The sequence below is a fragment of the Scophthalmus maximus genome, chromosome 7 (genome assembly GCF_022379125.1).
Source record: "Scophthalmus maximus strain ysfricsl-2021 chromosome 7, ASM2237912v1, whole genome shotgun sequence".
Lineage (NCBI taxonomy): Eukaryota > Metazoa > Chordata > Actinopteri > Pleuronectiformes > Scophthalmidae > Scophthalmus > Scophthalmus maximus.
The window spans coordinates 14,580,028-14,602,086 of NC_061521.1; the positions used below are offsets into that span (position 1 = coordinate 14,580,028).

At 40.7% G+C, this 22,059-nt stretch overlaps 2 protein-coding genes across 6 annotated transcripts; one reads left to right on the plus strand and one right to left on the minus strand.

The window, feature by feature from the left end:
• The first annotated feature begins 422 nt into the window (after window positions 1–422).
• On the plus strand, window positions 423–8,060 carry slc28a1 (solute carrier family 28 member 1). 2 transcript variants are annotated; one of them, XM_035641262.2, is made up of 18 exons: window positions 423–556; window positions 808–887; window positions 972–1,045; window positions 1,427–1,518; window positions 1,674–1,863; window positions 1,982–2,123; window positions 2,359–2,472; window positions 3,175–3,249; window positions 3,334–3,414; window positions 3,524–3,604; window positions 4,050–4,175; window positions 5,611–5,741; window positions 5,831–5,999; window positions 6,116–6,313; window positions 6,397–6,478; window positions 6,573–6,671; window positions 6,769–6,874; window positions 7,029–8,060. In XM_035641262.2, exons 1-18 carry the CDS (start codon window positions 553–555, stop codon window positions 7,147–7,149), a joined length of 1,965 nt encoding a protein of 654 aa, XP_035497155.1. In that variant the 5' UTR covers window positions 423–552; the 3' UTR covers window positions 7,150–8,060. The 2 variants fall into 2 exon arrangements, with proteins under 2 accessions (XP_035497155.1, XP_035497157.1); XM_035641264.2 differs by having other exon boundaries at window positions 538–677.
• Window positions 7,499–22,050, minus strand: alpk3a (alpha-kinase 3a). Of its 4 annotated transcripts, none has more exons than XM_035641256.2 (15): window positions 20,647–22,050; window positions 20,059–20,341; window positions 19,703–19,735; window positions 19,199–19,320; window positions 18,561–18,678; window positions 17,083–18,427; window positions 11,843–14,297; window positions 11,265–11,412; window positions 10,614–10,741; window positions 10,492–10,527; window positions 10,137–10,411; window positions 9,954–10,042; window positions 9,555–9,772; window positions 9,405–9,453; window positions 7,499–9,304 (listed from the first exon to the last, which is right to left on the minus strand). In XM_035641256.2, exons 2-15 carry the CDS (start codon window positions 20,196–20,198, stop codon window positions 8,965–8,967), a joined length of 5,496 nt encoding a protein of 1,831 aa, XP_035497149.2. In that variant the 5' UTR covers window positions 20,199–20,341; window positions 20,647–22,050; the 3' UTR covers window positions 7,499–8,964. The 4 variants fall into 4 exon arrangements, with proteins under 4 accessions (XP_035497149.2, XP_035497150.2, XP_035497148.2 ...); XM_035641257.2 differs by having other exon boundaries at window positions 20,059–20,385; XM_035641255.2 differs by lacking the exon at window positions 20,647–22,050 and having other exon boundaries at window positions 20,059–20,557.
• Between the last annotated feature and the right edge of the window lie 9 nt (window positions 22,051–22,059).

The following is a 22,059-nucleotide window of genomic DNA, read 5'->3' on the forward strand; positions in this document are numbered from 1 at the left end:
ATCAAAAAATGCTTTCTTCTCCAGGAGGTGCTTGATATTATTTCTGTGCACAAACTGTGAAATTGGTTCAGAAAATTTAGAAAAGAAATGTTTACTTTTGTCGAACCACAAACCTTGTGACAAATGTATTTTTACAAAGTCTTCGTAACAAACACAAGACCTGTTATGACAAAGCGCGGAGCACAGGATAAACTCTGTCATGATTAAACCGCTACATCATGTATTCCCGTGTATTATCACATAATAGCTTTACAGGCTCAGAGTTCAAATGTATTTTTGTACGGTTTGTCAACATTTTATCATCCGTTGTCCCAATGATGTGCTAAATGATGATGGTGTTGAACATCACGTCCAAACAAATGTTGCTTCATGAGGCCCATTAAATCATTTCTGTTGCATTGTGACTCTGTCACAAACTTCCTGAGACACATCAGAGCAGCACGGAACATTCCTGTTAATTAATGATAAGGCGCTTCATAGAGGGCAGAGTATATTTTCCCGCAGTGTATTTTACAGCACAGCATTTCACAGCCGGGTTTAAGAGGACTCACAATGAGTAAGCCATTAGCTCTGCTTTTCCTTGAATTAAGCTGTTTGTTTTTGCAGTTGTGAACTGGTGTTTTGGTGCACCATTCTTCACAAGATAAGCCTCAAGGGCTCTGTGGACTAATTTTAAGGTTATTTTTTTTATCTCGCAGAGTACATAGAGACGCCGCCTGTTACATGTGTGGCATTGCTTGTTGTTCAGGCCGGAGCTACTGCACTAAAAGCTGCCGCATTGAAGTGAACAGTTGTTCTGTTTTTCAGCTGAAGTCAAAGGCGTACAGCTGAAAAATGTAACCCATGCCAATGGAAATGGAATGGACAACCAGGGTTTTGAAATTGAGGTAGGTATCATCTTTTGTTTTTCAAGAAAATGCCACAGCACGACCAATTTAAAAACTTTTTTTTGACGGTGTTTATTTTCTCAGGAGGATAACATTACCGAAGGTAACAGCTTCACAGCGACTAAAAAGACTAAAAAGGTTTTGGGATCATACCTAAGGTGGGTCAGTTTAAGTATAAGCAATTGCATTTTGTAAAATAAAAGTAGTAATTGTTTAATTGAGGGTGCAGTATATATATATATATATATATATATATATATATATATATATATATATATATATATATATATGTATGTATATGGCTCTGATTCCTGTGATACGGTAATCTTTGTTAGATTTATTCCCTTGTGTTGAGATTTTATTGTATTTGAAACAAAGAGATAACAACATTATTGGGGGCATATATCCATTACTTGAAAATGAATCTATAGAACTTTATAAGAAAAGATGAGATTCATTCACTCAGGAGAAGAATATTTTGAACAAAAGTTTATTTTGTTCAGAATGGGACCTTACTTCTAATTTGCTCTGTATTTCAGCCAATTTTCAAAGCCGATCAACGCCACAGAGGATTACATCAAGTCTCACTCAGCAACCTTTAAATACACTGCGCTGGGAATACTTGGAGCAGGTACAGTAATGTCAATAATCAGATCATTTGGTTTAAAATTTACAGTCTGTAGCAGTTTATTCAGTGGCCGTGCCCTGCACACGTTGATGTTTGATTATTGTCATTCAGAATATAGGAACAATCACGGAATAATCACTACTCTTTCTGTCCTTTAGGTTATGTGGCGTACTTCATCGCAGCCTGTGTACTAAATTTCCAGAGGGCCATTGCTCTTGTCGTCCTGACCGTTTTGGCTGTAGTTATTGTATCATATGAACTTTTGAAGGAGTACAAGGGGGAAAGGATCAGTCAACTTTTCAAACCTGCAGCCAGATGCTTCAAATCAAACCTGAAATGGATAAAATGGTGAGTGGATGTCATGTTCTTCAGTCATGTGGTCCTCCTTGTGATAAGGACCTACTCACAGTGGAATCTCTCAATGAGTGAAAACGCTTTTTGTTTATCTTTCTTTGGTGTTTTACAGGATTTTCATTTTAGCAGTTGTGGCCCTGCTAGTGGTGTGGCTCGTCATAGACACAAGCAAGCGCCCTGAGCAGCTGATATCATTTGGAGGCGTGTGCATATTCATCTTGCTTGTGTTCATCTTTTCAGCGCACAGGACAGCGGTGAGTTTTTACCTTGAGTCAACCAGAGACTCTGTTCAGTTTTAAAACGTGCGTGGACATTATCCCCCAAGTTATCTCTGGTCTGTTTTGCTGAGACTTTGGATATCACTTGACCTTGTGGCTCTATCATCATAAGGTTAAGCAGAAGTGCTTCCTTGCAATAACGCAGGGCTTTATGGGAGACTCCCTGATACACTGATCTTCGAACTGCTGTCTCTTTCAAAAATCTTTTCAGGTGTCATGGAGGACTGTGTTTTGGGGTCTCGGGATGCAGTTCTGCATTGGCCTTTTCATTATAAGAACAGAACCTGGACTCATTGCTTTCCAATGGCTTGGAGAGCAAGTGAAGGTATTACACTTTTCTTTTTGTGGAGTAAATGATAACACACTTTTGGTAGAAATAATCATACATGTCCCATTACCAAACATAGCAGTAAAAGGTATTTGTACATTATAAAAATCAATCCTTTTATTAGGACCCTTGATTGTGAAAATCATTCATTTTCTTGATATAAATAAAATCCAAAAATGTACGTTTTGTACTCAACATATATCACAGTTCACGAGTCAGATGTATATCTACCACATTAAAAATCTACAAACAAAAACACCTCATAAATAACAAGAGTAGTATCACTGGGAAATGTGCTGTCCAACATTTCTTTCCAGTCGCATCATGCATGACCCGGAAATGCCTGGTTTACAAAACAGATTTAACTAGTATGAAACACAGTGTTCCTTATCTGCTAACTCACAATATTCTTTATCTGTCATACATGCATGTGCTTATCTTTAGAGCTCCTTTATTAGGCTGTTCACCTGTAGTCTTGGGTCATCTATGGGATGAATCAGCAGAGGGTGTGAGCATTCATGTGGTCTGTAAATCACTTTTTAGTCTGAGGTTCAGTCACTGTCTTTACTAAGTTTAGGTCCTATTGTAAAATTATAGCAAAGAAAAAGCATCAAAAAAATCACATTTTAATTGAGTGAGTCAATGAATAACCATTTTCAATAATGCAACACGTGTTTCTTTGTTGTCTTATAATTACAGATATTCCTCGGATATACCAAAGCAGGGTCATCGTTTGTCTTTGGGGATCTGATCGCAGACATTTTTGCCTTTCAAGTAAGAGGCTGAGCTACTTTTGAGTATGTGTCTTCTTATCTAACTATGAGATAATTAACTTTTGCTCTGGGATTTCATCCTCAGGCTTTGCCCATTGTTGTGTTCTTCAGCAGTGCAATGTCGATCCTCTACTTTCTGGGGGTAATGCAGTGGCTCATGTTAAAGGTAATGCACAGTTTTAAGTCGCAGCATCATACATGTTGCTGTCGGTGTATAATGTTCACTCCTGCACTGATACACTCTGACCATGAGCCATGTGTTTTTGTCCACTCAGATCTCATGGGTCATGCAGATAACGATGGGAACCTCTCCCACAGAGACCTTGAGTGTTGCGGGCAATATATTTGTTGGGCAGGTACCGTGGGCAAGATGTCTTTGCAAGATTTCTCTGACTGCATTTTTGCTTTGAAATTTCAATGAGCTTTAATTGTTTCTAAACTTGAGCTTTGTACATCATAAATCATTAATAACCGGAGTGATAAAAAAAAAAAAAAACTGCAGTTACTGTGCTTGCTGTCCTGCAGAAAACTGAAGGACAGCTGCAACTCTCAGTTCTTTTTAATCAAGTCTTTTTTGTTTGCGGCTGCCTTTCATTAAATACTATCTATGCATTTCTTGTACTGCACTGTAACTTTTATCCCCTGTCTTATTCTACTTTAACATGTTTTTATTTTCTCTTTTTAATTTGAATTATTATATTTTAATGCGATTTTATCTGTTTCTTCCCAGTTGCTTTAAATGTTTCATGTAAAGCTATTTGAATTGCTTTGTTGTTGAAATGTGCTTTTTTCTTGCATTAGACTGAAGCACCGCTGCTGATCCGCCCCTATTTGAAGGACATGACCAAATCTGAGATCCATGCTGTCATGACTGGCGGATTTGCCACAATTGCAGGCAGTGTCATGGGGACATTCATCTTATTTGGGGTGAGATTAAGCTGTTCTGATGCTAGCACATAATACATCAATAACTACAACTATATTTATAAACCACATAAAGATGCAAGAGAATGAATATCCATATTGTGGGTGTAAAACAAAGTAAAAGATTCTACGTGATTTCTTCTAAAACTAACATGCAAGGTGCACATACTTGAATTAATATGTTATTAGAAGGAATTTCGAGTCCTCTTATAATATTACAATAGAGGGAGAAAGCTCCAAAAAATCTAGGGCTGCATAAACCAAATTCTGTTGGCATCTCTGTTGGCAAAGGAACAGTTGATGGGGGATTTGCATAAATTCAAGAATGTAATTATTACACTCCATTTTACTGGGGTGCAATACCCGTTGTGAATGAAGGAATGCCTGTGAATAGCAGTACACTATTCAAAACAAGATTAAACAAAGCCATTAATGCGTTTTTCATAGTTGTCCTTTAAGCAATTAAATGATGTGACCTTGCTGATGCTCTTTAAATGTGCTCAAACCTCCTGCGTGAAGAGTCACCTTCCCCTTTCCCGGCAGTGAGAGTAATTACATAAACACAGTCAAATACAGAGAAAGTTTCACAGCTCAATGGCAATAATCCATAATTTAGGAAGAGTAAGCAGTCAGGCGACATCCAGCATCTGCCCTCAGTCCCGTCTCCCCTGTCAGTGCTCTCCAGTGGGGAAAAGCCGCACCAATAGTAATCTGTGTGACGTTGTCGTCGACTGCTTTCTGAGATCCGTCCTCTGAACGCTGAAGTTTCTCTTTCATCTGGAGCATCAGAAACTTTTCTTGGATGACCCAGGACTGAACCTTTGGACACACCTAGTGAAATATTTCTTCTTTTCCAAACAGAATTCCCCAATGAAAACAAAATAACCTTTTCGGTCCAATCCATGTTCCAATCCAAGTCTGATAGCTGAATTTAATCAGTATTTTAAAATAATTCATTCTACTGGCATAAAAAGTGCTTTTCCTCCGAACAGGCTGTACCAAAACAGATTTGAAGGTAACTGCAGAGAAGCCAGTCTGTAGGGAGAGGTCAATAATGTGCTGTAGTTCTGCTGACAAGACCATCTTTAGAGAGCTGCTATAGGCACGGCTAGTCGACTGAAGATAAAACACAAAGGCATCAACTACATCTGACTAACGTGATCAGTGTTTTATTCTGATCTGATGGTATTTCTTTTATCAATAAAAAGGTGCAAAGGCGCTACATTTAGATCACGTAGATTTGTACTGATGGTTTAACTTAATCGTTGTTTAGATTAATTGAGTTGTGTAAGAAATAAAAGAAGGCACAAAAGCACAAAAAAAACTTTGATCTTTTTAATATTTGATGATGGTTTTGTTTCTTATTATTATTTCAACAGCAAATCTTCACCTCAATCACTGTGCCCTCAATTAAACGATGTTTCACTCTGTTCTGCAGATTGATGCGACTTCCTTGTTATCAGCCTCTGTGATGGCTGCTCCTTGTGCCTTGGCCATCTCCAAACTGTCTTATCCAGAGACAGAGGAGAGTCCCTTCAAGGAAGAGAAGAACATCAAGGTGGCTTGTGGGTGTGTATTAGAGTTTCATTTCTTCCCAATACTTTTAACTATTTTTTTCTGCTTTTGGGAGTTAAAATACTTCTTTTCCTAATTCCTAGAGATGAGCAGAACATCTTGGAGGCTGCTAGCAGTGGAGCATCTGCTTCAATAGGTCTTGTTGCTAACATTGCAGCAAACTTGATAGCCTTTCTCGCCATCCTTGCATTCATTAATGAAGCTTTGGGTTGGCTTGGCGGAATGGTGGGATATCCTTCAATCACCTTTCAGGTATGCCTTAGCACAAGAATGGTAACTGCACTCGAACCTCTCAATTTAAATCATTATTCTGACATATATTTATACTGATATGTAACATATTTTGTCCTGTTTTTCTGTATTCATAGTTAATTTGCTCTTATGTGTTCATGCCTGTGGCCTTCATAATGGGGGTACCGTATGAAGACAGTTTCATCGTGGCCGAACTAATTGGCACAAAGCTCTTCATCACCGAGTTCGTGGCTTATGAGAAACTGTCTGAACTGAAAAACAACAGACTCAACGGACTTGCTGAAGTCATTGGAGGTGAAAGACAGTGGATATCTGTAAGTGAATGTCCCTAATTTGAGGTAGGATATTAACATTGTTTCTTGTCAAGGTAGGTGATTTTGTTTTTTTCTTGTTACAGGTGCGATCAGAAATAATTACCACTTATGCTCTTTGTGGGTTTGCCAACTTTAGCTCACTGGGTATTGTGATCGGTGGCCTTTGTAAGTATTTTATCGTCCCGTCACATTTGTGTCCTGCCTCAGGATCCTGTGTAAGTCATGCTTTTTTGACTCACGGCATTTTCTTTCTCAAAAGCCTCGATATGCCCGTCAAGAAAAGGGGATATCTCGTCTCTAGTGTTCCGAGCTATGATCACCGGGACTTGTGTATCTCTCGTCAATGCTTGCATTGCAGGTAAGAGCTTTTTGATTTTTTAAATCTCGAGTATTTTTTTTTTTTTGTTGTGCATCTGAAAAGCATCTTGTAAAACATTTTAATTAAAATTTCTCAGGGATCCTCTTTGTTCCTCCCCTGGACTGTGTGGGGCTGTTCCAAGCGTCTGCTTTCAATGTCACAAATGGAAACATTCAAACTTGTTGTCAAGACCTCTTCACAAGGTACGCAGTCACACTTTCAATACAAAAATCGATTCACTTGGGAACAAGTGGTGACACACTGCATCAATAGATGTTTAAATGCGTATTCAGTTAAATATCTCTCTGTGATGTCTGGAGCCAAATGAACTGACGTGTAAATTGACTTCTTTTGCAGCACTGTAAACAATGGGACCATCTCATTTGAAGGCTCTTGGAGCGCAGTAGCAAATGTCACCATGTTTTTCTCGAAATGTTGTCAGTGTTGCGGTGTTTCTAATGGGGCACTTTGTCAGTAGAGCAGAGAAATACACACCAGTGTCTGTTTTTGTAATGGAGCTCATTGACTCGTCTCTCCATGTTTGTATATTTGTGTCCCAGTTCACGTAAAAATGTAAGGGCTGTATGCATATCTGTCATGTATTATACTGAAAATCAATTCAGACATAGGCTTTTATTTAAAACCAAGGATTAAAAGGAAACACCTTTAGAAATGTACCTCAGTTTGATGAATGTAAATATTTCAAAAGTTGTTTGAGAGACTTAATTATTCAATGATACTATTGGAAATTCTCTCTATATATAGGTATACTTTTTGAAAAAAAAAAGTCATGTTTATGAGAAAAATGTGAATCATGCTTGGACACAAATGTTTTACACATTTATTAAAAAAACAAAACAAAACCATCAGCCGACATGGTTCCATACCAAAGACAGCACACGTTCATTCATTATCTCACTCGCTCATTCACACTCTCCCTCACACATTTAACATTTTTCTTTACACTACTCCAGATATTTAGTTCTTTGACTTTATGTACACATAATCACAGTACGACAATTTGTTTATATGACACCACACCTTAACTTCACTGTGTTTTTCTTCATTCTCAGCTGGTTAACACACATTGACTTATCTTGCTTTTTCAAATATTCGACTCGAATTCAAATAGTTCTCCAATAATTCTTTTGCTTTCATTAAAAATGTTTCAGTTAAGGAGCAGCTCTGGACTCATTTAAAGAATATAGTTGATCATTAACTAATCTATCAACCAACTAACTATTATCGCTTTCCTGTCAAAGGGAGAGGGTAATGGTTGGTTTTTCATTATTACCATGGATATTTGTGGGACAACGTGATATAGATTTAATTCCTGTTCTATAGTCCATGCTGGTTTTGCAACTTTTAAAAATAAATGCTAAAAACTGGTCTAGTAATTGTTTTGGTTATTCCCCCCCCCACTCCTTCCTTGCTGCCAGAAACACACTCCCATGTTTGTGTGTCAATGAGCATAAGCATGCCATAGTTAAGGAGTGGTAAGCCCTTAACTCCTATGACAGTGGCATTCTCCAGCATACATTATGAAATACTTTGAAAGAACTGATTACAGACAACATTTATAATAAAGTACTCAAAAACTACTAAAAACTAATGCCATAAAACAAAAGTGCACACAAATATCTTTGACTAAAAAATGGTGGTGCTATCCCACAGCATGAGCTCAACTTTGCTGGGTAGAGAGATTCAGTAGGGGCAGTTCTACAGCTAACCATAAATATCATCTCCATAATAAATGTTATACTCTACACACACACTGTACATCATCACAGATGGTCATGCAGTGCTGTGGTTGTGGTCATGTATTGTTTATAGTCCTTTCAATCACACCACTACACAAAAGAAAACGGCATGGAGAGTTTGTCCCGTCATAGAGCTGAGAAGACTCTGAGGCAGGTGTTTGAATGTGGCTGCTTTTCAGTCTCTAACAGTAAAAAAAAAAAAAATCACTAACCTTGGTTTGGTGGCACTTCTGAGCTATAATAAGGCCAAAAACCCTTTGTCCATCTCTCCAAAAATTCCCATAAACCTTTAAACTATACTGGAGTATAGAAGTTAACTGAGTAGCTGGAAAATGGATGTTTCCTAATTGTAATGTCGACTGAGAAATTCACAGTAATCTGTTTTTAACAAGTTAGGTCAACAAACTAGTCTTTTTTTTTTCATAAATCGTACTCTTCATGTCCATGCTGGCATAGGTAATTGGAAAGAAACAGTTAATACGTAACCAGTAAAGTCCATTAAACGTGGCTGGAAACAAAATAAGTCCTTCATCCTATCGCTTTTCGAGAGCATCACCAGTTTCTGCAGGCTTGGGTTTGTCATCTGATTTATTGTCCTCTGTCTCCTGAACCTTTCTAGTCACTTTTGGGCTAGAGTTTGCCTTTCTGGACATCTGAGGGCTGTGTCCTTTCCGCTGCAGCTGTGGGCTGCCGGAGCCTAACTTGCGGTTCAGAAGGGGGCTCCTGGAGCCCTTCACCTTGGTAGGCTGCTGCAGACTATCCATAGACTTCAGCGGACGCAGGCCGAGAAGTCCACAGTAGTAGTTGCACTGATGCTGCGTCAGGAACTGCTCCAATACTTCAGGAGAGCCTTCCTCCGTTAATCCTTGGTAGCTGAAATACAGAGAGCAATTCCAATAGCGAAAACCAATAGCATTTGCATGCATTAATTACATCAACAGTTACAATTATATTAAAGGTATCAAATTCAAACCTTTTTGACTTGGTCACAACTCTGACATTAGTAAGCTTTGTTTCAACACCTGCAGATACAAATCAGAGAGATTCAAAGATTATTAATATTTTAACTGCCCTCTTATAATTAAATGAGTGCTGATGTTATCACCTTGTATGTGTGACTCACCTTCCAGTCGAGTGACGAGCAAATTGCCATGTGTCCACTGATGGATCCAATGCTGGAAGGAGCTGCATTTCATCTCCACCTCAGAAACGGTTCGTGTAATCAACCTGCCTTTAGGATCCATCATACAATACTTGAGCAAGACGCCCCCAAGATCAGCCTCCATTGTTGCATAAGGCACGGAGTTTGCTGGCCGGTACATCAGACACTGAGGAATCACTCTACAGACCACACACACACACACACACACACACACACACACACACACACACACACACACACACACACACACACACACACACACAAACAACAACAACAACAACGGTGGGGGTGATCACAAAACAGTATTGTACATTTCAATATGAATTATCAGAGTAACAGTAAAATTATTGTGGCACTTACTCTAGTGTAAAGCCAAAGCCCTCATTAACTCTGGCTTCAGCCGAAAAGATTTTACAGTATTCTCGGATCATGTTTTGGACTTTGCACTCCTGGCAACACAAGGGGTTTAGTCAGACAGAATCAGAGTCAAATATAATCTCAGGGAATTTAGAGTGGACATTAGGGAATTGATCCATTACTCACTTGTTTAGTAATTTCTTGATTTCTCTCCGCGAGGTTGCTCTCTTGTTTAGTGCCGTATGCGATGGGGTTTTTAACTTTAATGATGCATTTGCTTCCAGAATCATAGACGGGATCAAGGCCATAAATAACCTTCACTCTGCTGGCTTTGTGAGCGCAGCCCTCCCCGATGTGAGCCGCCTCAGTCATGATGCGGCCAAAGTACTTGTCGCCCCAGCTGCCACCATCGACCAGGCCTTTAGTGAACAGGAGTGGCATCATCTCAATCTCCTCTCCAACTAAAGAAAAATACAAATAGATGTCACAATGAGCACAGATTTAAATGAAGGGGAAAAAATGACTATAGTGTATTTCTTACCTTCCAAATCCTCTCTTAGAAGTATTTCAGAAAGAACTGTAAAACAGGCAAAACATGAAAGACTCAAAAAAGTGCATCTATGATATTCAAACTTGATTTTCTCCAGTCGGACTGTAACTTACTGTCTTCACTGAGCAGGAAGTCAGTGGTGTCACTCCCGTATTCATTATTGATCGTACAGCCGAATACCCCGCAGTCTTGACTGGATGCCAGCACAATAGCCAGCGCTACTTGGCTTTCATCACTTCCACTTGGGAACCAAAATAAAAAGAGGGGAAAACACACATCGAAGTTGTACCTTATTTCACAGAGTCATCGACAGCCCACAAGGTGTCGCTGAGAGACAAAGACAGAAGCACAGACTGCAGTCTGCTGACACAGCAACCACCAGCCCATATATAGACTTGTAAAGCCCCCTGGTAATGAGAAAAAAAATGTTGTGTCAGGTTACAGTTTCTGTGTCTAGCCAGAGATTCGCCCCTCTGCGTCACAGCTGTGAGGTTCACAGTCACATGAACTGGACGCCTCTGCAGTGAGAACTTGAGAATGACAGAAGGCCACGGGATGCACTCCGAGGCCCAAATAAATCCTGTGCATCCTCGGGGCATTATTGTGTCATTTTTGGAACCTGCCCCAGTCACGTTGACCAGAAATCTTCAGAATAACAGCAGCGGGAAAGAGAAAGTTAATGACTGTGACTAATCAAACACCCCGTGATATCACTGCGGATTAGGTCACAGGCTGTTAGAGGAGGAAAAAAGAAGGGGATTTACCTTCTCTTCACCTCTAATATTTCCTCCTCATCTCTGTACCACTTGATGGTGGAGTCACTGAGTACATTGAAGAACTGGCACCACAGCTTCAGGTGTCCAGAGGCATCTGGGAACGGCTCTCCCCTGATCTTACGGATGACCTGGGGTGCTGGTGGTGCGAGACAGAGAGGGAGGGGGGTTGGGTATCCATCAAGGGCGCAGTGGTAAATATATACTGTACTGGAGTGGGAGTGGAGACTTTCTAATGTTTCCATTTCCTCAAGTGCCAATGTGCTGCTCAGACGATCATGTTGACTTATTTTTCATAGAAGCACTTTTGTACTGTGACATATTTGTTGAAAACTAAGCGGGGAAGTCATTTAACAGCTAACCCCTCGGGATTCCACAAAGCCGTAGTATTTATCAATACAGAATATGCAATGTATTTTTGGGGATTTATATTAATTAGTTAATTGTTACTGCATAAATGAGATATTACATTGTAGTATATTGTGCAAAAAGTTGTTACAGCTCTGATTGGAAAACATGCAGAACTTCCACTTCCCTATATTACAATGTGCTAATAGTTGGTTATTTACCTTTCAACGGATCTAGCTTCTTTTCAGCTGGTTTCTCCTCTCTCTTGGTGACCGGCTCTTCTTTGGGAGCATCCTCTACGACCTTAGGAACCTCCAAGATGGCCTTTCTGCGGTTCAGTAGTGGAGAGCGCCTCTCCATGGGTGGGGTGTTTTGTCCTTTGGGAGCTTGAAGTAATGCCGCCCTGCGAGCCTGGCTGGGCGACATGTAGGGGCTCTCCTTCTTGCCCTGAGCGTCCAGCACACCGGCCACTGTTCCGTCTCCGTCCTCTTTGGGTTTTGGGATGAAGATTTTGCGGCGGGCGCCGGAGGCCAGTTCCTCAGGCGTGGCAGAGCGGATGAGCGTCAGGCTGTCTCTGCGTTTTAGCCGGGGACTGCTCTCACAGGAGAGGGAGGACGTCGGCGTTGAGCCACCGCTGAGATCTTCATCCACCTTGTCGCTCTGACCATTACCCACGGTGATGACGGGTACGGTCCCAGTCTCATTGTCTGAGTCTGGAGCAGCTCTGGACATGAATTTGCGGAGACTGGCTGGACTCAGCGATGGATGTGCTGGGGGTTTAGAGCTGAGTCTGTCAACAGAAGGTCTGCCTCTTTGCAGGTCCTCAACAGACACAAAATTCTCTAATTTGGCCTCTTTAAGAGGTTTTACTTTGAATATTTCAGGAACAATGTTGTCCTCTGTTGTCTTATTGGATGATGGCACGTTGTCGCCAGCCCTTGGTACCAGAGCTTCACATGGCAAAGAGGGGGTGTTCTCTTTTATACTCTTCTCCGCCACTTCTTCAAGGTTCTCTCTCCTACTTTGATTTTTTTCAGGCTTTGTGCTCACGTTATTGTCAACATCGTGCTTTGCTCCTCTTTGCGTGGCATCTGAAGTCTCTGTTTCTGCCCCCACACTGTGTGTGGGCAGTTCCAGTCCAGGATCACTTTCGTGACAAGTGACGGAGATTGGTGGCACCACAAACAAAGGCACCGTCCGCGCTTCAAGAGGCTCCGGTGTGTGTGAAACATGTGCATTTACAAATGCACCGCTCTCCCTGTCATCACTGCATGAAACATTTAAAACAGGACTCGATGCACAGTCCATCTGAGGGAGCTGTTGGCTGCTTTTCTCGTGTGGCTGCTCCTGCTCAAATATTTTTGTCACATCATACAATTGTGCAACTTCCTTTACTCTCTCTGTAGGACAAAGGTTATGATCATTCTGCATAGCTTTCTGTGTGGGCGGCAAGCCTGAAGAATCAGTCATGCTCATGTCTTGAATTATCACTTTTGACTTATGAGTTGCATAGTGTTTCTGCATAATGCCAGACTCTGATTCTGACTTATTCAAATCCAAGATAGCGCACTCTATGACCTCAGGCTCCATTATTTCAATTTTTGGGATTACAAAATGAAAATTTGGGTTTACATCTGGCACAGTTGGTGGTTTAATATGTGGGGTGTCTTCAACTGTAGATATTTGGATTTGTGGAATATTCCCCGAAGGCCAGCCCAGCTGTCTCTCGCCATCATCTTGACGTGTGGTTTCAGTGTGTTCCTCCGTAACCTTTTGTGTCACTGAAAGTATTGTTGATTCATTCAACTCGCCTGCTCTCTTGTCTGTCTCCAACTCAATCTGTAAACGCTCACACCTTGCTTCCGTGTTCTCACTTTCTAAAATTGTGGGCTCTTGCGTGTTTACATTGTTACATAGGTTAACTGCTAAATCTTTCTCTAAAGCAGAATTCAATACCTCTTTCATGTCACTTCTCTCTTCACTGCTTCTAAAATCTGAGCTCTGTACTGCACTGAGATTGTGGACTTCTGCACTTCCCTCTACTACAGGAGCGCTTTCATGCTGTATTTTTGGGTCAACCTTCTCTGAACTCTCTTGCGCTGGGGTAGGCGGAAAGCCTGCAACCTCGATTCCCTGAATAGGTGAAGTACATACTGTCTCTTCCTTTACATTATCTTTCACTGCAGTACGCGCTGACAGAGGTGAAAGCACCTGATCTGGTGTTTTGTATTCACATGGCTCTATTCTCTCTTCCAGCGAAGCTGTCGTTAATTCAATAGTCTCAGATCTGTTTATATGTGCGCACGGCTGTTCGATGGATTTCACTTCCGCTTTCTCTTCCTCACACAACATACTGGAGGCACGGCCTTCCTCTGTGTAAGGTTTACCTCCTTCATCCATCTTATCAACACTCAGCTGCTCATGCAGCGTTTCAGTGGGTGCTTGTCTGTGTTTGTGGCTGTCTGATTCAGAGATAGCACTGCGTGGGGGGATCCAGCTCTCTTCCAAACTGGTGATGGTGGAGGTGGGGGTGAATTCTTCTTCATAAGGGGCCGTGGTCTGTGGTAAGGCAGCCTGGTGATTAGGTTGCAGAAAATCAACCGGGCAATCTGGCTCTTGCTGGTTTACAGGAACATCTTTTAGAACTGAGACTACCTGAGAATCTTTGTGTTCCATCTGAAGGGAAGTAAAAAAAACAACAACAACAAAACAAAAAATCAGTGCTTTAAAACTTACAGTGAACTCCATGAAACACTGGTGCTGGTTCTACTTCTTATGCATGCAAAAATATTTTTATCGGTTTGATTTGTTAATGGCAAATAAAAATAGAAAAAGGAAAAATATACATTCAGCATCACGTTGAGGAGTTAAAAAACTGAATTCTGTAAAGTTTTAATACCGTAGCAAACTAGCTGCAGTGACCCTTGACAGTGCGACACTCTTTTAGACTGAGACAAGTTTTTACCATAAATCAACAGAAGCAAGAACAGCGACAGATTACAACACACTTGATACTACAATCCAGTGTTATATCCCCAAGACAGGACGACCACTGTAGTCAGTCTATAGTCAGACTGTAAGCAAGTTTAATCAGTTATTTGTTGAAAGATAAAGGGCTACTAAAACACGCGGAACTAGTACCGCAAGTCAATATATGTGTTTTATGACCTGTCAGCTTATTTCAGGAAGCTGTTTACCTCATGTCACGTGCAGGGCATATCTGAAACTAACTGTTTACACAGGCCAGGTTCCAATAAAATGTTCAGCTTTTTGAATAAATGGGGTTTTTATCAGTTTTTAGTTAGACATTTTCTAGAGTAAGTTCTGCCCAGCCACCCATATAATACCATATTTTCTGTCAAAAACAAACTTCCACCAAGTTTGATTTCGCCTGTGCACTCTGTGTCTGATGTTGAAACATGGACGGGGGAATTCCCACCATTGACATAGCTGCGCTGTTTACACAAAGAACTTGCCGGGCAGTCTCAGCAAGAGACCAGCAGCTGCGTCAAACGTCAAGCTGTTGAGAAAAACTTAAAATATAATTAAAAACTAAAAAAGGACATAATCTGACTTGTCAATTTTAATAATCCTTAAAAAAAGAATAATGTAAGTATGCGTTGTTCTGAACAGATGAGTTTGACATATTTACAGATAGAGCTTTGATGTGTATGTTTAAAGTGTGCGGGTTTTCCCCTTACTGCTCCTGTTCCTGCTGTTCTCATCATAAAAATCTTTGAAGAAGAGTAATGAAGCCACTGGCCTTGTGACAACATGTTTGGCCGTCGATGACTACTGAGGAAAAAAAAGAAGTTGTGGCTTCCAGTGGAAGGGAACTGGTGTCACATTCGGTCAAAAACTGAAGCTCTGGTCCTTCATTATATGTCCATGTGTAAACAGATATGCCACGCCGTGAGAAAACATCGTTCAGACAAAAGGTCGGACTTCCTCCATATAGTGATCCATAAAGATGCACATTAAACCCCCAACACAGGTGATGTTGTAGTTATATATTAAGGCCATACAAGTGCGGGTGGATTAAGCCTAAACATAGTGACTTCATTTCCCTTTTCCATATGTCATTGTGAAAACACATAAGGCAATGTCAATGCACATTGTAGCCTACAATTCACTGAAGAGAACAATTTATAAACTCAGAATACATTTAGATTTTGATAAATGATAGGATCTTATTGATTATCAGCAATGACACATTTTTGACCTGATCACATAAATCCCTATATAATAAAACTTAACTCAACCAGGGAAACTGAATTTTTTTTTAATTATCAGAAACGGAAATAAAATTCTAACAACTTTTTATGCTTGTAACTACCACCACATATGCACAGGCTCATAAAATTGATTGTCATTCCAGTGAGTTTCAATTTGATTTGGCAATATATCTGACTGTTTTGAATATTTAAAGACTGAAAAAGTCAAATGAGTCGGGTAAAATCTGAGGATTTTTATGATTTTCTGATAATTATTGTCTCTCTCTTGTCTTGTCTCATTTAAAATTTACAAAAAAAAGATTGAGGCACTCTTTTTAAATTTAGACAGTGTTATTTACAACATTAAAAAACTGAGTTTCAGCTTAATCTTGACACAAACCACAATCATAGCAAAAATGATCATTATGTATCACTATCAGCTATTATCACTGTATGGATGCACAGTGTATAAATGCGCAGATTTATCACAGCAAGGTAACCCTAATCCTCCGCACGTGACAGACATAAAACAATTTGACAATCTGGACGCTAAAATGACACAAGTGTTGCCTTCCTCCCCTCGTCTTTAAATGAGGAAGCGGTTTATTTTGAGACACGGGACGGTGAGGAATGTGTCCAATGTGACAAGGCCCTCCTTTCAAGCTTAGACCTGCCACAGAAGTCGCTCCACTACCGCTCATCCAGACCACACAGCGCTCTATCATGCGCAGCCAAGTTTGTAACCAGAATCCCCTCTGACATTCAGGTTTCATCATGATCTCTGACGCACTGGTGTCCCACGCAGCACAGCCAACAATCTGAGATGTTCTCCATCCGATCTTATAGCGTGCATTGTAGATACACAACAACCCCCACCCCTGCATGCATTTCATCCAAGTTGCCCTCCTCTTATGGTTCCCTATGACCCTCTGTGTTTCCCCACGCCATCTTGCTTGGCTTGTCGCTCTTGACACATTAATACTGTAAAAACCACAGGCTCACACCTCCACCAGCTGCACATCACTAACATTATACTGAAAGTTTTCAAGTGGGTGCATCGTCTGACTTATTATAACATCTATGAATCATCTGCTTTTTGTCTACACTTCGCTTACAACCAGCTGCGGTTCGAAGCCAAATCTGTCGCCGACACAGTTCAAGCTTTGGCACTCATCTTGTCACACAAATGCAGTCTATATATAACTGACAAGAGGCAGCCAGCTGACCTGCAAAACCACTGTACGTACCTCAGTGAGAATATGAGGCTCAGACAATGGCATTTCTTCGCTTGGACTGATGCTCCCCACCCCCACGGACACCTCCATGGCCTCCGCAGGCTCATCAGCCTCCTTGACCCTCTGCCCTGTGGACTCCTCTGTGGGCTCAGGTGGCAGTTTATGACCTGGTGGCGGGTCCATTTGTAGAAAACTGTCCTCTTTCTTGTGTTCATGCTTCTCCAATGACACTGACTGTTGTACCATATTCGCACTTTCTGAAGTTTCCTGTGGATTTCCTGTGGTTTCCATAGGCACGACGTCCTCTGTGAGAGGCTTGGATACATCTAGATCAGGTCCCGGTCGCAGCCGAGAGGACGGCGGCGGCGTTTCCGGTTGAAAATGCTGAATTGAGTCGTGGTCAAACTCTTTCTCCATGTTCTCATGGAAGTCCTTCTTACTCTTACCAAAGAAGAAGTCTTTGACCGTGTGGAGCATAGAGGAGATGGAAGTCTGGATGTTGTGGTGGTCGTGATCCTTATGAGCCTTGCTGTGATGTTTGCCTTCTGAACCATGTTTACTGTGGCCTGTTGTGTGCAACATCTCCAATGGCCTCTCTCTTTCATTCTCTCTTTCTATTGCCAAGTCCTCCTCTTTTCTTTTCTCTCTCTCATACTCTTCCTCTGGAGCTTTTCCTTGTTCACCCCTCTCTATTTGCGTCAGCTCTTTCTCTTTACTGTCACTTCTAGGAATATCTTTAGGTTTCTCCATTCGAGATGGGTTCTGTTTCTCCTCAGCAGCCTGAGTCTGGAGGGTCTCTGCAAGAAACTGTGCCAAACTGATTCCGCCATCGTAACAGTTTTCACCTCCATTACCCATCATATGGCTTTTGTCACTGTTATTGCTACTGCTACTGTTAAGACCTGCATCTACACTATTTGAGATCTTCATTTTCTTGTTAGCCAACGTGTCCACAGATAGAGTTGTCTCTTCCTCTTGGCTGCTGTCGATGGATGCGCCAGGGGCCGTGACTTCTGTGGTAACTCCGTTAGGTTCTGCAGCAGCTGGCAGTTGTTCCCCAGCATCAGGCTCCTTGACCACAGGCTTATCCTGTGTTGGTTGGATGTGCCGCTTCCTTGGAGGAGGTTCTGGGCTATTCTGTGGTTTCTCCGTCTGAATGTTTTCTTTATCCTTCTTCTTGGTTTGCTCTTCCTGCTCTTTCTTCTTCTTCTCTGCTTTCTGCTTCAGCTTGGCAAAGAACTGCTGGTGGATCTTGTACTCGCTCATGGTGCCAACCTCCAATACTCCCGAGCAGGAGACAATGCCTTTACTGTTGCTGGCCGAGGCCTGATAGATAGCGGCGTCTTCCAATGTGCAGCTACAAAAAACAGAAACACTTATTAACCTTGAATTATAGGTATTCTGTCCATGTTGAAACAACAACAGCTGCATTTCTACCAATTTGAATAGATGTAATAGGTGGATAATCATCACACGGTTGTCTTACATACTTGTAAATATGGAGGGTGTGATTTTTTCCATTGCGACGAATTTCATATTTTGGGAGTCCACAGTACCGGTCCATTTCCATATCATCTTTATACCATTTCAGCTCTGGAGCTGGGTAACCTGTAGACATGGATAGACTATGAGGAACTTGTTGTAATATTTATCTATTGTTGGGCAATAAATTCTTCATGAAACAAAGTACTATTTATATTTGTTACAAACATGAGTTTGTGCTAAATAGTCTCATAAAAGACAGCTAATTTGACAGCTAAACAGCTAATTTGAAAATTATACAGTAAACTAATTACAGTAGGAGCTTTGGCATGAATGTGTTTCAGGTGGTTGCATCATGTTTGTGATGTGTCACACAGGAAGAGCTGCTGCTGTTGGATGGGCCCACCCATATAATCTGCTTGCAGCGCAGAACACAACATCTTGAAAAACCAGCTGGAATGTTTTGTTATCTTTTGTGTTGAAGGAGCCATGCAGGTAGAATACAGCCGTTAATTTTGCGCCTTCAGTGTTTCCACGTCTCGCTCCATTGATGTCAGATTAGTCACATCCTGTCTCTTCACACCACAAACTAAATCTCAAGAATTCAATTACTCCAACAAAGCAATGCAAAATACACCAGACCTACCTGACACCACACAGGTAAACTTGACATTGCAGTTTTCTGACACGGCCTTTGATTTCAAGGTGGTCTCAAAGGACGGCTGTATGTCCTCGGTCAGCTGAGCCATGACGCTGCACAATGTGCTCCTGGAGGGAAACACTGATGGATTAGAGTGACATTTCCTTGCTTTCAAATTCTGGACAGTTTTACATTTCAGTAACATTCAGGGACATCTCCACATCTGTGCAGCACATTCAAATTACTCAGGGAAGGATGTTAACGAAAATTTCTGGTAGTGAATAGAGTTTGAAACGAGTGACACGGGGACTTGTGAGATGTCAGGCAAAACAGAGTTTTCAATCCAACAACAACACCGGATTTCATCACTAAAACTGAACGCAACACTGGACAAACTGAACACTTACATTACAGTCAAAACTTGGGTTTCATTGTTTCATTCTTGGGGTAAACCAGTTGTTGTGGTTAAGATGTTAGTTGGGAGGAATGTTTTTCAAAAGTATGGATTACCTCGTTGGCCTGTAGTGAGAATACCTTGAATAGCTATTCAGAGAGGAGGCAAATAAAGGGACGTCAATGATGAATCTGTGTATATGGAACCCACCTAAATGAAATAATCTATCAACTGCTCTCCTCTTTGACAAAAGGAATGTCTTGTTATTCTCATTGTTTGTAGATTTGAAACAGAAAAATGCACAATGTTCGTGATACATGTGATTTTGGATCCTCAACGGTTTGACCTTCTTCATCATCTTCTCTTGACAACCATGTAATATAAACCTGTTTTTGGAAATAAAAATCTGCTTCACAAGAAACAAAGCTTCACATGCTCTTCACACACATGGATCATATATGAGGCTGTCTACCTGTTTTCAGGCCTAACATTCGAGAGGTAACTACTGCGGCTTTCTGAGCGGCCATTGGAACCGTTGCCCTCCTCTTCACTGAAGCTGCTTGTCCTCCCATTGGCAGAGTAAGTGCGAGTCATTGGCCTTCTGGAAGTCATTGTCCACTGAAGCAATTCACACAAAAAAAGTAAGGTCCAAGATAAATGTGTCACCCACAGTATAAAACTGCTCCGTGTTCACATCCACACTTTGTCAAAAAATTCAAGGCTCAAACTTGGTGGTATTATCCATGGAAAAACCCCTGAAGAAGAAAAAAAAGGAAAAGCTTCAGATTGGTAACAAAACCTGTTGGAAGTTAAAGAAAGACATAAGACTGAAGTCTGTCCAAACAGAACTCAAGCACACAGCTCGGACTCAATGCTTATCCTTTCTGACCAAGCAAAGTACTTGCCTTAGAGCATGTTATAAATAGATCTGCTATCAGGTTGTGGAAGGGCTGTTAGTGGCCAAACACAAACCCAAAACATGCTATTTACTTGTAAATGTTAAGAATATAATAAATTGTTTCTTGGTCACCTTTAAACTTGGTAACAGTTTCCAACTTACCATTGAGATGTTGTCAATTTTGCCTTGGAGGTAGAGTCTGTGAGGAAAAAATCTCTGTAACCGCCTATCATAGACATGCATGTGTTGCCAGCAGGGTCCTATTTATAGTGGGCCTACAAATAGGCGCAAGAGCACATCAGATTTTTTTGGAACTAGACTTTAGACTTAGCAAAGAAGTCTAAAAAAATAAACTGAATTTACAAAAACAGCCAACAATTTCAACCAGAACAGCATTCATCAGGACATCATCCTGGAAGAAAATCACTGCTTTGATTTAATCCATCACACTTGGTTGGAAAAAAATGGAACTCTTATCTTATAGTGGGTGGATGTGGACATGCAACACACGTCTGCAGAATATGATTTGTGACGTAGCTGGTGACGGCCATTGGTCTATGACCTGTGTTTTGCTCAAGAGCTGCTTCACCACAGCTCCCCTTACTCCATTCAACACATGGTCAACACATAGTGACACATTTCCCACTCACATTTCACATCAATAACACAAAAGCAGGCCTATCAGACATAATCAATACTTTGATTTAAAGGTGTAAAGGTATTTTAGAAGATCGACGTGTTGGTTATGTTATTGTTTCAGACTGTTTTTTTCACACTAATATTTAGTTTGTTTGTTTGATTAGTGTTTTATACAGCTGCATTTTTTTTACAATTATGGTTGTATAAAAATTCATGATTATTAAAATTGTTTGTCTGTCTTGTTTTTCTATAAAATTGTGTTCAACCCTGGCTAAGACACACTTGAGAAGGACATTTTGGGCTTTCCTGGTTAAATAAAGGTTCAATTAAATAAAATGATAATAATAGACAAATAAATAAACACAAACAAATAAAACCATGTCTCTAATGTAATGGGGACGCAAAAGGTATAACTATTTAATAGTATAATTACATATATATACAAAATATACCCCCAAAAAACATAGAAATTAAACTCATTGGTTTACATTTAATTTAAATGATTTCATAAATGTCATTGTAGGCACATTTCATGCACATTCCATCGTGTGAATATACAGTACAAAGGTTGTTTGCTATGAGGTTTGAAAGTCTGTTGTCAGTGTATAAACCTCCAATGTGTAAACCTCAAACTCAGCCTGGGACGGAAATCTACCTGACAAGGGGCCAGATTGATCTTTACCGTAATGTCAGGAAACGTAGCTCACGTGTGAATTTACCTTTCGATATCAGTGTCGATCTGACCGGCTCTGAGTCCGACTGTCTGGATGTGTTTCCAAATTAAGACTCTAATATAATCCCCAAAATTAAAATACACGTTGAGGATTTTTCAGTAAGAGCCTCATATAGCATTATTCATATATTATATTCTGTGAGCTGCTCCCATATTATAGACATTACGGTAGTGTGTGTGTGTGTGTGTGAGTGTGTGTGTGT

Coding starts and splice junctions, on each gene's coding strand:
- slc28a1 (XM_035641262.2), top strand. Junction 3,250..3,333: donor CAGACATTTTTGCCTTTCAA/GTAAGAGGCTGA, acceptor TTTCATCCTCAG/GCTTTGCCCATTGTTGTGTT. Junction 6,479..6,572: donor TATTGTGATCGGTGGCCTTT/GTAAGTATTTTA, acceptor CTTTCTCAAAAG/CCTCGATATGCCCGTCAAGA.
- alpk3a (XM_035641256.2), bottom strand. CDS start 20,198: ATGACTTCCAGAAGGCCAATGACTCGCACTTACTCTGCCAATGGGAGG. Junction 10,412..10,491: donor TCTAAGAGAGGATTTGGAAG/GTAAGAAATACA, acceptor ATTTTTCTTTAG/TTGGAGAGGAGATTGAGATG. Junction 9,454..9,554: donor GCTCGTCACTCGACTGGAAG/GTGAGTCACACA, acceptor TTGTATCTGCAG/GTGTTGAAACAAAGCTTACT.